The sequence below is a fragment of the Acanthochromis polyacanthus genome, chromosome 13, assembly GCF_021347895.1.
Source record: "Acanthochromis polyacanthus isolate Apoly-LR-REF ecotype Palm Island chromosome 13, KAUST_Apoly_ChrSc, whole genome shotgun sequence".
NCBI lineage: Eukaryota > Metazoa > Chordata > Actinopteri > Pomacentridae > Acanthochromis > Acanthochromis polyacanthus.
In genome coordinates this window covers 32815258-32831596 of record NC_067125.1, presented here as the reverse complement: position 1 = coordinate 32831596, position 16339 = coordinate 32815258, and the positions used below count along the sequence as shown (strand labels likewise).

At 39.9% G+C, this 16339-nt stretch overlaps 1 protein-coding gene across 9 annotated transcripts in view; it reads left to right on the top strand.

The window, feature by feature from the left end:
* ncam1b (neural cell adhesion molecule 1b) overlaps positions 1-15916 on the top strand; it is an 81360-nt gene extending 65444 nt beyond the window's left edge. For 3 of the 9 annotated variants that reach the window (XM_022211485.2, XM_022211468.2, XM_022211444.2), the window contains 6 exons: positions 2384-2508; positions 3297-3477; positions 5813-6011; positions 10021-10137; positions 10896-11981; positions 13778-15916. In XM_022211485.2, the coding sequence (XP_022067177.2) occupies positions 2384-2508; positions 3297-3477; positions 5813-6011; positions 10021-10137; positions 10896-11981; positions 13778-13892 (1823 nt within the window). In that variant the 3' untranslated portion in view covers positions 13893-15916. The other 6 variants (XM_022211518.2, XM_051957843.1, XM_051957842.1 and 3 more) reach the window with 4 other exon arrangements.
* Positions 15917-16339: the final 423 nt, after the last annotated feature.

The window sequence follows — 16339 nt, the reverse complement described above, 5'->3', positions numbered from 1 at the left end:
CTGTCATGTAACACATTAATCAGTCATGTAGACATTTGCCTCAGCAGGATAAATGAGAGAGAGCCAGAGCTGTCCTCGTGGTATTATGTAACAGTAAAGAGTGTTTAATGTCAGCATCACTTGCATACTATTGATAGCCTGCCACCAGAGGGCTGCTGTGTCTTTACATATAGGATGTGATACTACAAGTGAAGCGTGTAATAAACAGATTGCTCTTATCATAGTCGGTATCCTCCCACCGACCCACAAAGTACTTCCAGCTGTTTACTCTGGTTTTCAATCAAGAACGTTTAGTATTCATGCTGAGAGCTAAAGCTGCTATGTACATTACATTTTCCATATTGTTTTCATGATTAACCTTAGCTTAAGCTCCATGCATCGCCGGTTAAATCTACTAACATTAATTGATATTATCAGACATTTGAGAGCCTAAAATATTAAAACTCTAAACACTAACCTATGTTCACAGCTTTCTTGTTGTTAGTACGTTAGTGGTTTTTAGTAGGTGATTAATGGATAAAACCAAGCAGGAGTGTTTTCAGTGGTCAGTGTTCAATGTTCCAGCTTCTAAAAATTAATGTTTTCTTTATCGTTTATTATTTTTAAACTGAATTTGTTTGGGTTTTGACTGTTGGTCAGACAAAACAAGACATTTGAAGATGTTACTAAGGCAACTTGTGACATTTTCCACCTAATGATTACTTGACAAGATAATCAGCAGGTTCATTTATAATAACATCATCATTAGTTGCAGCCAGTTACTTAGTTCTACAGCAGGGTTACTAAGTGATTCACATTTATGAAAAGAAGTTTTTAAAAAAAAAACATCTGAATTAATATTTAAGTTGAAGACGAGCAAAATTTGTTAAAGAAGACGAACATACTGAGGCGAGGGCACATCAATAAAATGCTTTTGAGAATAAGTAGGTCTTGAAATGAGATTTCAAGCACTGTGTGTGCTGATCTGACTCCCACAGGGAGAGTTCTCCATAATCAAGGAGTCTGTACAGCACAGTCTTGCCAACACTAATCTTGAACTTAAAGGTGCGAACAAGCAGGAGTCTGTTTGTAGGTCTTGTGGACCTCTGTGAGATCAGCAACACTTCTGTATGTGGTAGAGCCAAATTGTATAATACCTTAAAAGTAATAGGAAATGTTTTGAAGTTGGTCCATAATTTGGTAGAAAGCCAGCATGGTCAATACTGCCTCAGAGTTGTACTGTTGTGAGCATTCATGCAGCAGAATTGAAACTAATTGAATAAGTGCTACAGCTTCCCGGCCTTAACAAGAATCCAATACAGTGCAGTTTAATAGTTAAAATGTGAGGAGACAGAACGAGGGATGATTAGTGTGAGCTGTTAGAAAGATGACAACTGCGTACTTTGGCAATGTTTATTGATTTAAAAAAAATAACAGGACCGAATTAATGGCCAAAGACATTTCTCAAAATTGAATTGGGAATCAAAAAGACCCCGAGGGTTGAGTTAGAAAACAGACAAACCACTTTAGCTGTTGAATTTCAAGCGCTTCATTTGAAACAAAATGACAAAAGATGTAAGTTTTGTTCTAGTTTTACTGCAGAAAACTAAAGCATTCAGGTGCTGATCTCTTTAACGGTCGAACTTCTTCAGGTTTCACAAATATATAACGCTGGATATCCTTGTGGTATTGATAAACAACTGCTAAACTTCAAGTTACAAATTAACTTTAAATTGATTGTGCTGGTTGAGTGTTAAGGAACTCCACAGATCAGAGGAGAACAATTAGACACTTTGTTGATACAATTAGTTAAGCTTTTAATATAACATTGATGTGGAAATCAGTCTTACTAGTTTAGTTTATTTGTTTAAGACAAAGCATAGCTTAGTGTTGTATTCCACCTATTTCACCCAGTGGTTATATTTACAGGCAGACCCATTTATTGTGCTGTGAAATGCAAATCCTACATAAACATTTTAGTTAATGAGGAATAACCCTTTACCCTGAGGCCCTGTGTGACACTGCTGGGATGTCCGTCAGCATTTTTTATGCCAATTGAATGTCATTCAGCAACAGCAGCAATACACAGCAACTCAGATGAATCAGATAAGCATGAGGCTATGTGTCATTTTCTAATTAGTCCCACTTGAGACAAACCATCTCTAGGCGAGCGATTAAAGAAGGTCAAGGGACCTACAAGGACAACAAAGAGAGCGGCCACATTCAAACTTTATACTTTCTTTTAAATTCTAATGAAGGTTTTCTTTTTTTCTTTGCTCCATAATCTCTGAAAGATGAACTGACAGAAGTGACTCAGCCTCTTCCCACAAAGTAACCCACTAGTTCTCTCCATCTTTTAAACAAGTGTTTATATAACTTGTGCCTTGCTCTTTTGTGCCCATAGGGAATCCCAATCCTCCCAAACTGGAAGGGGCTCTTCAGCCAAAAGGTAACTCCCTCAAAGTCAGCTGGATCAAGCAGGACGATGGCGGCTCTCCCATCTTACATTATCTTGTTCGCTATAAACCAGTGAGTATTGTGATTGGATCACTCAAACAGTTACAAGATGCCAAAACCTCTCCAAATATTTCCCAGTTTTTAGTCTTTTATAATTGTACAAGTGATATCTTTGGGGTTTCTGGGATACCGTTATGGGGATTTGTCACTGTTTTATATACAAAACAATCTGTCAACGGCTGGTAATTGAGAATGTAATCGGTAGATTAATCATCACTCAATATAATTTATTAGTTGCAGCGATAATGAGGGTTTTCTGTGTTGATTCTGAGTCATCAGGGACATGACATTGTTATCCTTTAGTTCTGAACTGAACAAGTGGTGAAATGTCTTCAAGAACCAAAACGTAGTGTAGTTACTTTTTGTTTTAGCTCCAATTACAGTTCTAACAAAGCTTCCAAAATCTTTAAAACTTGTAAAAGAAAAAAAGTAGTCCAATTCTGTCATGTTGAAGCCCTCTTGTTCGGAATATGTAGCTGAAATTAGGAGCTATTGATTTATTGACAGAAGATGAACAGGCAACTATTTTGATAAATGTTCAATTATTTTTTTCAAGCAAAAATATCAAAAATTGTGATGATTCAAGCCTCTCAAAGTTCATACTTCACTGCTTTTCTTTGTCTTACAACATAAACTGAAAATCACTGGATTTGAAGCAAATGGAAGATGTCACTATGGCCTGGAAAAGGTCACTTGAGTTTTTTCTTAGCAAGAAAATCAGCTGTAGGTTAACTGACAATGAAAACAACCGTTAGTGGCTGCCCTAAATGCACATACTGTTTGTTTTTCTGTGTCCTCAGATACAAGCGTCAGATTGGAAACCAGAGATCCGGCTGCCCAGTGGCAGTGACTACGTGTTTCTCAGTGGGCTGGAGTGGGACACAGAGTACGATATCATTGTGGTGGCAGAGAATCAGAAGGGCAAGTCCCGGCCAGCAACCATGTCCTTCAGGACGTCCTCGCAGCCAGAAGCCATCCCAGGTACCCTCCCTCAGGCCACTCACACTAAACTGGAACTAAACAGCCAGAAAACTGAGGAGACAAACTCAAAGCTGAGAGAGCGTCATGTTCTATTTTTAACACTCGAGCTCTGAAAGGTGAATGACAACTAAATAAATCCACACAAAAAATAGATTTCCTGGACGGCGGTGAGCCAAAAATGATTTTCCGGCTGAATTTTCTCACTTTAAAGTTTTGACAGCACTCGCTAAATGAGCTTGAGTTTGTGCTCGCAGAACTGGGACAGGCACATTCCACAGAGGATGAGATGATTTCGTCTGAATGACTGTAGTTTCTCTCTAGCTTTGTTTACTGTTAGAATAGCAGTTAGAGTGGACAGCTTGCCTCTGTTTGGAAGGAGCCTTTCAGATGACCCCCGATAACCGCTGATTAACATGCTCATTGAGGTTTTAACTGCAGCTGAAGGATTTTTACTAACAGTGCAAAACCCACACGGCCTGTCAGATTCCCTTTAGGTACTAGACACTGTCGAGTGCTTTGCTGAAACGTCGCAGCAGGCCATTATGTCTTCCCTCTCACTTTTTTTCTAATTCATTTTCCAAACTAAAGCATTCTCCACTCACCCACCACTGAGTCACCATCTAGTCAACATGGTGTAGTTTTCCCCTTTTGTGCCGTGCTTTTGCTTTGATGTTTTGCTGTATTTTTCCTCCCTCAATGCAAGAAATCAGTTTCTTTTTTTTTTCCACTTTTGGTTTTCAGACCTGACACATTTTCACTTTCTCTCTTCCTCTGTTTTCCCCACCCTTCTCTTATTTTTCCTCTTTGTTTCCCCTCATCCCGCCCCCTCTCCCCCCCTCCTCTATTCTCTTTCCCCTATCCTCTCTCTCTCTCTCTCTCTCAATGTTCCTGCTCTCTTGCCTGGTCCTGGACATTGGTGTGGTGGACCACGTGAACATTTTCGTCCCGACCTGTGTGCATTTTGGTGTGGTCTGGGTTGTGCTGTCCCCACCCCCAGCCACTCAGGGCTGCTCATCTGTGACATGCACTTTGGTATCACTCATCTTGTCCATCACTGTGCTCCTGCTCTCATAGTTTTCATGGGAAATTCACGTAACTGTAGAGGAGAGCTTGCCTTTTCTCTGGCCTGGCTGTCTCTCTGGACGCTTTCACTCTTTAAAACAGACTTTGTCCCTGACAGATGTGTCTCTGTTATGGGTGAGAAAAGGGTGCCGCGTTGTTTCGGAAGAGACCAGACAGACGCACTGAACCAAAGGCAGTGGAAATCCTCCGCCTCCCACAGATTCACTCTGCTCAGCATTAGCACAGCTAGTCATCAGCACTAGACAACAGAGAGGAGCGCCAGTTTAAAGTGATGAACAATAGTAGAATTGAAATTAGATGATTTTTTAAAAACATAGCACTTAGAACAGAGTGAAGGCTGAGTGCTGGACCTGTCCGTTTACATAAACACTGTATTATATCCTTTAATGGCTCACAGAATTATGCATATGTGCTGTAAGGGTTTGTAACATTAACGTTTACATGATTGAGCAGAGAAACACTTAACTGAAAAACAAATGTTTGTAATGTTTATATCGGCAAAGATTGACAACCTATATACAGAATTATCATTATCAAGGAAACTTATTTTTGTGCAGATTACTAAGACAAATGTCCAGATATTTCTCATGCATGTAATGTTTATAAACTGTCATTGAGAATTACATAGTTGTTTTTTTTACATTTATAATCGGAGGGTGCCTCACTCAGCTGCATTTTAGTATCTAGCAGACCTCCTTTACCTGTTAATCACTGGTATCTACAGAGTTATGTGTGTAATATATGTAACAGAATATATTTTAGAGAGTTGTGCAGTTTTCTGCTATATTTAAAATGGACTTGACACGGTGAAGTTAAATCGCATTTTTCTGTGATATCTGGAAAACGCCTGACATTCATTTTCTGTCCACAAAATATCCTGCATGTCTCGGTAACTTGCAACACACTGTAAGCTTTGGTTTTGCTTTTCTTTCTAATACCAAATAAATGGGTTGAATATATAAATATATATTTGCTTTTTTTAATGCAGCCGGTTGCATATAAATTACTCAGCAAGCCTCACATTTAAAATGAAGCTGTATAAATAATTCAACACAAACACAGCATCAAAAATCACACAGACAACTAGAACGTGTCAGTGCTCAGAGCAGGTGAGTCGCTTCTGTTTTAAGGAAGTACTTGTGGTTACAGTAACGTAGCAGTGCTCGATTTAGTTGCTTGTGGTTGTCTCTATGAATGTGCGTTCTGCTGAAGTTGTTCAGAGCTCTCCCTTCTCCTGTCTCTCGTCTGGCAGATTTGGGTGATGAGGCCGCGCTCTCCATGGGCATCATGCTCTGGGCAGGGATCCTTGTTGTAGTATTTGTACTGCTGCTGCTGGCTGTAGATGTCACCTGTTACTTTGTCAACAAATGTGGCCTCATCATGTGTCTCTGCGGCAAATCAGGCACAGGGACAAAAGGGCACAACTTGGAGGAGGGCAAGGCAGCCTTCGTGTGAGTATCGCAGACCTCATTTCCATACATGTTGCCTACTGCTGTAAGCTGTCAGCTCTGGCCAAGTTGAACTTACCATGCAGTCATATGCCAAAATGCCTTACTGTTTATGTAGAAGTTTTCAAATCAATGCCAAAAATATGTCTAGATTAAAAATGGATTAGATGGCCATGTGTAATATAAAATGGTTGCCTATACTGACAACTTAGAGAGAGAGAATTATCACAGTTATTGAACTCTACAGTTCCCCTTCAGCTCCACAAAGTGTTTTACAGCATCTGTGATTTGGTTTTACAGCCCGCCTCTTAGCAGCGCTTATTCAGTCTCAGTGCTTTTATCATTGTCCTTTTGAGAAAAGGCATCTGTCTGTGAAAAAGCTCCTACAAACCGAATGTATAAAACTTGCCAAGCACCAAACAACAGGCAGATAAAATGTGCAACTAGCTGGTGAACATCATGGAGCATTTAGCAGCTAAAGAGCCATATATTTCCCTCTGGAGTTGGTGGAAACTAGGATAAGGAGATATGGTATGCAGTGTGGTGTGCAGCTGTCCAACATTATTCGAAAGAGAGTCCAATGGCATCACCAGACGGGCGTGTTGCTTGAGAGCTACACTGGTAGGACAAAGTCAACAAGAAAGCTACTTTTACAACAAAACTCCAAAAGCCCCCCAGCCATTAAGCAAACTGGCCTACACCTTATAATATATAATGCAGAAAATACTATCCTAATAAAAGCAGGCTGGCCTCATAATGCTGGCATGAGCAGAAGCAGTATGTGTTTTCTTGACTTCATGTTATATTTGTGATTCGCTCCTAGATGAATAAATGGAACTAAATTTTGAAATTGTGCTTATTAAATAATGCTCCAACGTGCTTTACTTGAAAGCAGAAAAACCTTTCTTTCCATTGCACAGAAAAATGTTTGGGTCCATTTAAGATGAATAAAATTAATGCATCCATTTTTCAAATCAAATCAATTCCATTTTTATTGTCTTTGCTCAAGATGCTAGCTAGCATGAGATGCTGCAGTAACCTAAATAAAGCACTGCAATGCAAGTGTGCATTGTTTCAAGATCGACAGCAGTTTGTACCTTTTTTATACCAATATTTATTTACTTTGGTAAAAGCTCAGATATTATGAGCAAAGGCTGCATGCTTATAGTGTGATAAGCTGTATTATACATAGCATAAAATCACCGCTAATTATTTTACTATTCTACATGAATTTACCTGTCCAGCAGCACTGTTGTGATGCTCCACACTTAGTAAAGGTCTGAGCAGGTTGTGACACTTCCATGTTTGTAGCCTCTACTGCCATCTTGTGTGTGATTAGCATAGCTGGTTGAGTTTGTTTTTTAAATTACGCATATTGGCTGTATTACCATATAATTATTAGCTGCCATACAAGTTACCAGTTCAAACATACCAAGCTGTGTGATAGGTAACACTTCTCTGTGATCAAACAGGTGGGGAGGACATATGCTGTTAAGAGATCAGGATACACAGCTGCACATACAGTTTATGGTCCATTTTGTGAATATGATTGATTGATGTTGCTTTACAGCACCAGTCGATAGGACAGCAACTACTTACGATGACTGAACTGTCATTTAGTCATTCCCGTTTTGTAAGGGAATAAAATTAGTGCAAGAACACCATGCACAACATGGTCCAACAGCAGTTCCTATTCACATGTGCTTTGATTTCACCAGATGGACACATAACTCCAAATCAGCGCTAATGTTGCCAAGTGTCTGCAACTGTACTTAGCAGGGGTTTGAAATAAACTGTTAATGCAAGTTTTTGTAAGAAAGTGACAAAATACTTTTTGTAGAGCATCCAGTCTGCAAAGTTTATGGATTTGATGTTTTTTAAAACCAAGTTGTGCTAATGGATCTTTTTGTCATTTAAATTTTGCCTAAATCTTCCTCAACTCTTCTACTTCAACCTCAATTAGTGACTTTTTAATTATCCAGAAAGCCTTTGAAAACCTGACATTGAAGATGATTAAGAGTTTTATCTGAAGATTTTAAGTTCAGGGCTGATAGATCAAAAGACATCCAGGGAAGTGTTTTTCATTTAAAAAAAAAAACAACAAAAAGAAAACCCAGAGTGCCTCTTGAGTGAAGTAAACATGTCTTGTGATTGCATTATGGTCCGCTCAGTCAGTATCTAAGGAACAGGAAGAATACACGAATCAATAAAACGGGCCATTAAATGAGATGAAGTTTTGAAAGCAGATTTCTCCTTCAGTGAAACATTAAGGATGTTGGGTTTCAGCGAAGCATTGAACAAATAATCTCATGTGCACATAAAGGCAGTTTTGAATCAGTTTGAATGGGACTATTGCATTGTATATCGATGTGTTACATCTCATGCTGCCAGTAGCACAAACATACAGCCAAATAGACTTCTTAGACATTTTCATCGGTTAATGGAGATTGACTGACCTAGTCAACAGTTTATTATATTTTACTAATTTAATGGTCTGCGTCTTTGAAACTTCAAATCAGTATACAATTGTAACTGTAAATTAACATTCAAAGAGTGTGCTAATAGAAACTGACAGTTGGAGTTGGACCATATTATAAATGTTGTTGCACTGATATCCATCTTTAACAAAACGGAGCAGGGACTAAATCACAGTTAAGAGGTCCATTTGATTTGCAGCAGATCAACAGTTGCTGTCGGATTGATTGGTGCTAAAAAGCAAGTTCACGTCATAAATCAAACTTGAAAATTGGCCCAACTGAATGTGCAGTTGTACACTGTAATCATTTAGTAGCATAGCATCCCCACCCTCTGTGATTCAATGCACTGTTCATCAAGCTTATCTGGTGGTTTGTATGGCCGCTAATAATACTATGATAATATAGTTAATATACATTAGTCAGAAAAATAGTACACACAAGACTTTATTGTATGTATATATACTAGGGACGTCGCAATCAAATTTTCTTTTTTACTTCTGGTATGAGTCATTTAAAATTTAGTGTCTGCTGATACCCAACACCATTTTCCTACCTAATACACACTTCAAGTATGGTAGATTAACTGTAGTACCTGGTTGTGCATCTTTTACTGTAATACTGCCGCAACCAAAGGAGGCTTGAAAGTCCATGTTGGCAGGTGGAAGATTAGCTAGTAAAGGAGCACCGTGACAGAGACTTTTCTGAGGCTTATTGGCCTCAGGTCAGCAAACAATTATTAAATTGTGCTGGGATAGAAGGTTAACATTCGAGCCTACTAGTAGTGTGTGACTGCCTTTATTGCGGCAACTTTCCACATTTCCACATGGTAACGAATGTAAACAAAGAAGGAGGCATGGATTTGTGCAAACACCGATCATCTCATGATTCCCATGATAGCTCTGATTACTGGGATCAGGATGAACTCATACATAAGGAATGCTAAACTTGCAAATTTTTCCCATTCTTATCCTTTTACTAAAATTTTACTGAGATGAATTTATATTGGTAAAAGGTTGGAGTACGTCACCAGACTGCTGCACACTCACATAGCAGCATCTCATGCAAACTAGTGTGATGTACACAGTCAATAAAGATACACTGAGATTTTGAATCAAAGGTGCACTTTTGGTATTCTGTGGTAAAACTGGCCCCCATGTTGGCTTTGTCCTGCCAGTGTAGCTCTCATGGAGAGAATCATGAAAATCACCGATTTTGAAACTGCAAGCTGAGGTGTGCTTCAACGGACACCGTCCAGCTCTTTCTCAAATAGTGTTAGACAGCTGTTTAGTGTGGTGACTGCACACACACCTCCACAAACACGTTGGCAGTCACTGGTTGATATTGGCTGGCTGGAAATTCTAACATATTGCCCAATCCCCTTACTTACAGCATTCACTCTGTATTCAGTCCCAGACATAATAACTGCCCACTGCTCTTGCATCACCTCCCTTTAGTGCTCATTGGACCAGAAACAACACCTGTCATATCAGATAGTCTATTGTTATTCTACAATGATTGTTGTCTCTGTCTTACAGGAAAGATGAATCCAAAGAGCCGATAGTGGAAGTCAGAACAGAGGACGAGTGCACAGCCAATCATAATGCAGCAGGACCAATAGAACCCAATGAAACTACGCCTCTCACAGAGCCAGAGTGAGTAAAAGCTGACAAACGGCACACAGCCTTCTTACCGCTCAAGTCTATTAGCTGTCGTACACTGCACTCCACTTCAAAGAATAATCATGTTATTCAACAGGACAAAATTTGACCCTTGAAATTTTTTTAAAAAGTCAAGGTCATTCTTGAGTGGAGTCCACTGGACTGTGTTGCTTTTCTGTTTTTATTCCCTACCAGAGGGATTACTGTACTTTGTGTTTTTTCTCCAGCTTTTGGAAATTTTCTGTCTCATTACATGAAGGTTGAAGCAATACCAGTCAAAGACACAGAAAGGCTTTTGTCCTCTCAAGTGTGGTCAACTCATGAAGCCATTTGACAACCTCAGCAAGCCATCTCATATCAGCAGTCTGGAAAAATTAGATTATGCAGTATGAGATTGTCACTGGTACTGTTTAACCCTTTTAGGTGGTTCTGCGTGGTGCTGTAGTTTGACACAGGAAGGCTGGTGCCTTTATTAAGTACATTAGTTTTCCTAGTCAGTGTACTCCATGTTGGTGTGTGTATGGGATGTATCCTTTAATGTTCACTCACAGCATGACGCCCTCTTTTTCTTCTTTGTTTTTTTTTCTCACTAGGCTTAATAGTTGCTATTTTTTTAGTTGCTTTGTCTATGTTTGTGTGAATTTCTAAAGCCAACTAATCCCTCTGCATGCTCTCCTCCGAGCCACCCTTCCTCTGTCACAGTCACCCTGGTGTCTAGTCTGTGTGTCTCTGTTCTCTCCCTGCTCTCTCAGGCTGGCGGCTTACACTGCTGCTCTGGCACTGGACACCCTCTCCTCCGTAGCCACCAACTCTGACACAGCCACTGCAACAATTGATCCCGCTCAGGACAGCCCCTCTAGCGAGACCACTACCCTCACTTGTAGCCTGTCTACCCCGGCCAACGAACCCTCACCCTCCCCTCTTGCGGCTCCGGCCCCGACCCCAGAATCTAACACGGCCCCGCCAACTCCCGTCGTCTCCACGTCTGCCGTCGAAGCCAAAATAGCCCCGTTAGTAGAGCAAAGAGGAGCCAACCCTCCAGAAGAACCAGAGAAAGTAACCACTCCTCTGTGTACGCCCGATCAGATTAATCCTCAAAAACCTGGGGCACCAATCCCACCAAAGCGTAGACACTCCCCTAAACTTGCAGCCTTGAATGCTAAAAGTAGCCCGCCTGTTTCCCCTCTCGCCTCATCTTCTCCATCATCCTCTCCCGGTTTTAACACCAAGAAACCCGCTCCAAGCCCACCAGTCACCAAGCTTTCCACACAGCCAAACACTGTAGCCTTAAACACAGAGACACCAGCACAAACTGCCTCCACTCGAGCAACTACTGCCCCTCCACAACCAGACCCACATTGTAAACCTACTGCCCCAGATTCCAGTGGGTGTAGCCTTACAGACAAACCTGTTGACCAAACCGTTGACAATAACATACCCACGGCCAAAGCTGTTGCAGCTCCTCCAGTGATCCACGGTGCTCTAGAAGACCTAGATGCCCAGAAACCTGCTTCTCTAGTCGCAGGGGTTTCCTCCCCTTTACCTGTTACTCCAATTTCCTGCACTCACCTCCACGCCAGTCTCGAGGCGCCGATCTCGAATGATTTCCTCACATCGCCGTCAGATACGTATGACTTACTAACCCCTGACGCGGGGTTCAAAAACGCGGATTTAGACTTAGAGCTGACAAACGGGACCGAAAGATCCTCCCTGCCCCCCGCAGACCTCATTAGCTTAGACAGCCCCCTCTCTCTGCCCAATGGAGATGGAGCAGACCTCCCCCCCCCAGGCGAGGCATCAGAGACTCTGGCCAAGACTGCTCCTCCTGTCAACGATGAGTACGGCTCCCTCTAGAGGTTTATCTGTGTGTGTGTGTGTTTGTGCGGGTGTGTGTGTGTGTGTGTGTGTGTGTGGTTGTGTAACTTGTATGCCCATTCATTCACCACCGCATCTTGCCATTGACCACACAATATGAAATATTGTAATGGTAAATTGTGGTAATGACATTGGGATTATTAGTAGTGCACTGTTGTGGATAGGAGTGAAATGATGTTTGTTTTTTTTTATGTGTGACCGTTCTCCATTGTGGGGTCTCTCTACTTTTGCAACATTCACCACAAACATAGTTGAGCCCCTTTTCAGACATGCAGCTCATTACACAAGTGTGATTTCACTGCTGATTTTAGGTCTTAATAAATACCTGAATATGTAAAAGTCGCAAAGATAGTCTTATAGCTTGGGCCTCGTATGATTTCTGTCTAACGTCTGACTGAACTGAACGTGCATCAGATTACAAACACAAAACAAACGTGTCACTTTATTGTCCCCTCTTAATGATCATGAAGAAACCCTGCGGATAAGGTTAAGCTGTGGAGGCGATTCTTCTCATTTTAAATCAGTTCCAACTAATTGCTTGATTTCATTGATGTTTCTTCATTTTACTATATAGTAAACTGAACATTTGAAGTATTTAGAGGAAACAAGCAATTTTACTTGCTCACCTCAGGTATTAAGAAACTGTTTTGACAGTTTAAAAGCTGATTAATTAATCACGAAAATAATCGCAGATTAGTGGATAATGATGATTAGTTGTAGCCTTTAAACAGTCTCAATGAAATCATCTTAACAATAATGACCAGACTTGCAGTCTTCTTTCCTATATTTCAAATTCCATTCATGCCATCTTTAGAGATGAAATTACAGATAAATAGAGACATTGTAATCCTGTAAACAAACAGAAAAAGGGGGTCTCAACTAAATGTCTTGTCATTTTATGTTTGTGAGATGTCAGACATTTTAAAATGGGCAACAGAATTCTCTAAAGATGGAATAACAAGAAAACCTATTACATGCCTGTCCCTAGTGTTAAAGATGGTCATTAATTAAGGCAAAACATGTTGTAAAATTAATCATGCATGGTACCTCTTAGGAAAACACAAAACATTCTCTTCTTACTTCTCTGGTGCCACAACTCCCTCTTGTGCAGAGGCCGAGTAGCATTGTGGGTCTTTCCTAAACAGTCCTGTCATGTCTGAATACAGCTGCAACAAGCTGCCGTTTTACTATAATAGTGATGTTACATGTTCCATGTCTGAAATGGGCCTTTGTTAATTACAAAGTGTTTTGTCTCAGGCTGTAGCTATATGCCTCTGAGTGTTGCCGAAATCCTCACCAACTCTGCAGCTCCTCTAAAGGGAACAGAGGCTGGACTCTGGTGTTTTCCTGCAGAAGAGACGAGCTGCAGGCAGCATGTACTGTAGAGACTGTGCTTTAAGACGAACATGGATATCAAACGGCTCATTAACTGCTCTGTCATAGTCTCTTTGAAGTAGAAGTAAACTGATTAATAGATTATATTTGCTAAACATTTACTGTTTTAGCTCAGGAATACTAGAAGATGCAGCTATATGGGTATGTCATTATCTGTTAATTTTATCTGACTGTCGTCAAGGTGGTGAAGAAATATGTAAGAAGATCTCTAAATCCAGTGTCTTCTTACATATTGGGTGAAGATGTCATTGAGAATGGTTAAAACTGTGTTCAACTGAAGTGTTTGTTTGCTGAGAATGTTTTTGTTCTCTTGCTCAGAGATGTCCAGATTTCTAATTTTTAACTTTTTTTCTTTCCATTGCAGGAAGATTTTTTCTGATGAGAAAGGCAAACTGGAGGAGGCAGACTTACCAAACACCCTGATCACTGCAGAACACAACAGTGTCATACAGACAAATACCACCGAGAGCAAAGCATGATGGGCCGGGGAAACCCCAGCCCAAATCCAAAACATTTTGCTGCAGCAAAGAGCGAAAGAAACACTGCAGGAGTTTTGATTTCCAGTGCCCTTAACTACATATTTAAAAAAAAAAAAAGAAAAGAAAAAAGAAAAAACAACACATACACTTGTGGCGATTGGTTAGAGCGCACTTTGACTGTGCTTTTATTTCCGGTTTCATTCATGAAATGTTTACTACACCCAAGGGATTTATCTTTAGGTCATAAGAGATTTATTTTATTTTTTATTCTTATTTTATTTAACCTGTCAGGATGATTAAGAACAATCTCTAATTATAACAATCGCTTGGTAAATATATTAAATTAGACTCTACTTTCTATTGTGCTTATAGTTTTAATTGCAGTTGCGCAAAAGCATTGGACTATTATTATGAGAAATGTAAATGTAAAAAAAACTGACTATATATAGAAATTATTTTTCTTATTTTCATGTTCTACTGTTCAAATGTAAAACTGTTTGCATTTTTTTTTTAGTTTGACTTTTTTTGTGGGCTAGTCTCATTAAATAGCTTGTTCTGCATGTCTGACCTGCAAGTGGTTGTAACCTTTTGTTTACAAGGTTTATTGTTTCACTTTGTCTGTTACAGGGATTTTCCATCTCACAGATATGCTGGCAATGATTAAACATAGGCCCGAGTTCAATGTTTGGATTAGAACCATATTTGTTATGGTTATAAAAATACAGGATTAACCCACAGCCAGCTGCAGGGGGAAAGAGACTGACACAGAATCCCACAACAAACCGACAGTGTGCAGGATCGGATCAGATTTGGACCATTTTAGGATCAAATTTATTCAGTCTGTCACTGCCTTACCATAGTGTTGGTTAAAAATATTCATTAATAAAATGTGTTTGACTAAAAACAGACAACTCGTTGAACACAAATGGTTATAAAAAGACAAAAATTGGCAGCAGAACTGCTGATTCTCCGCCAAGGGTTGAAGAACCGTGGAATTAAGCGAATGCCTTCTGATCTCGAGCTAAAAATTTACTTTTTGAGGAGGGGGGGCAACAACTATGATGGCTACAGTTTCTTCCTCACATTTACACATATCAAAGAGTCTGGCTTCATAGTTTGAGTTGTGCAAAAAATATAAATAAATAAACTCGAAAAAGCATTTTTGTACTATTTAAAAACTACAAAGATTTGTTTTCCATTCCTGCCTGCAAGCTTGTGCACTGTGCCTGTGTGTCAGTAGATTGTCTTGTCATCAGTTTCTATGATAATCTGCATAGCTTTGTCGTGAGAGATTTTAGCCTATCCTTTTTATTTGATGTATTATTAGAAGAAAAGTATGATAAATGGACTAATGTGGTCATTATAACACGTGTAGTGTATAAAACTGTCCGTCTCTGGTCACAGCACTATATATTGCCAGCTATAGTGAAGGGAGGTGTTTTGAGCCTTGGCATGAATTCAGTCAGTACTTCATAACGTATAACTACAAGGCAGATAGACGTGCCCGTGTTTGTATGGGGCAACTAGTTGTCATATTGATTTAATGAGTGTTACCTTTGGGGCTTGTTCTGGCATAATTACACAATGCTTTTATTTCTCTCCCCCAGTTGTTATTCAGATGTTCTGTAATGTGGTCTTTGAATTTCTTTTTCTTCTTCTTTTTTTTTTAAGTTTTTGTCTTTTTGTACAAAAATCACTCACCAAGAGCGACTGCTTGACAAGTTCAGGATCCCATTGGCAGGAAGCAGGGTGGTCCAACCTGAAAACAGAAGATCAAACGTTTTTTTTAAAAAAAAGGTTTTGATAAAAGATCCAGAGAACCGAACACAGATTCGAAGTCTATACATAGGAACAAAAAAGACCAGCTTTACTCTCCTTGTACTCCACGGCTGTTACCAGACCACCTTGCTCCCTCGTCTCTGGACGCTCCTTTTGGTTTTATTGGGTCAAACTCAGAAAATATCTGTTGTGTACAGTCTGAGTGCTAACCCATTTACAAAATAAAAAATGGTTTCCGAATCTAATTTTGTCCTGGCCCATTTGTCATTAATTTCCTTTCCCTTTTTTTGTAACTCCATGCTGTGTTAGATTCAGACGCTTGCAGTGAGACATTTTGGACAGCAGATGGCAGGAAAGACCTACTTTTGGATTTCTTTTTTGTTTTCGCCATGTCATGGACAACAGGACTATTTACTGAAAGGTTACAGTGCAAACAGGTTACGTAGAGGCTGGAAATTCCTCGGGCTGAGTGTTCACATAGATGAGGAGCAAATAAACACGTGTTGCATAACGCATGTTTGTCCTGGAGTAAACTTAATACTTCCAGGATAGAGTGTCAAAAAACTATGTACCAGTGAGGTCTAGATATTTTCAGCTGTGGCAGTACCTCTGATGACTGTATGGACGTGAACCACACAAACTGGTGCAGTGTCAACAACCACAGTGAC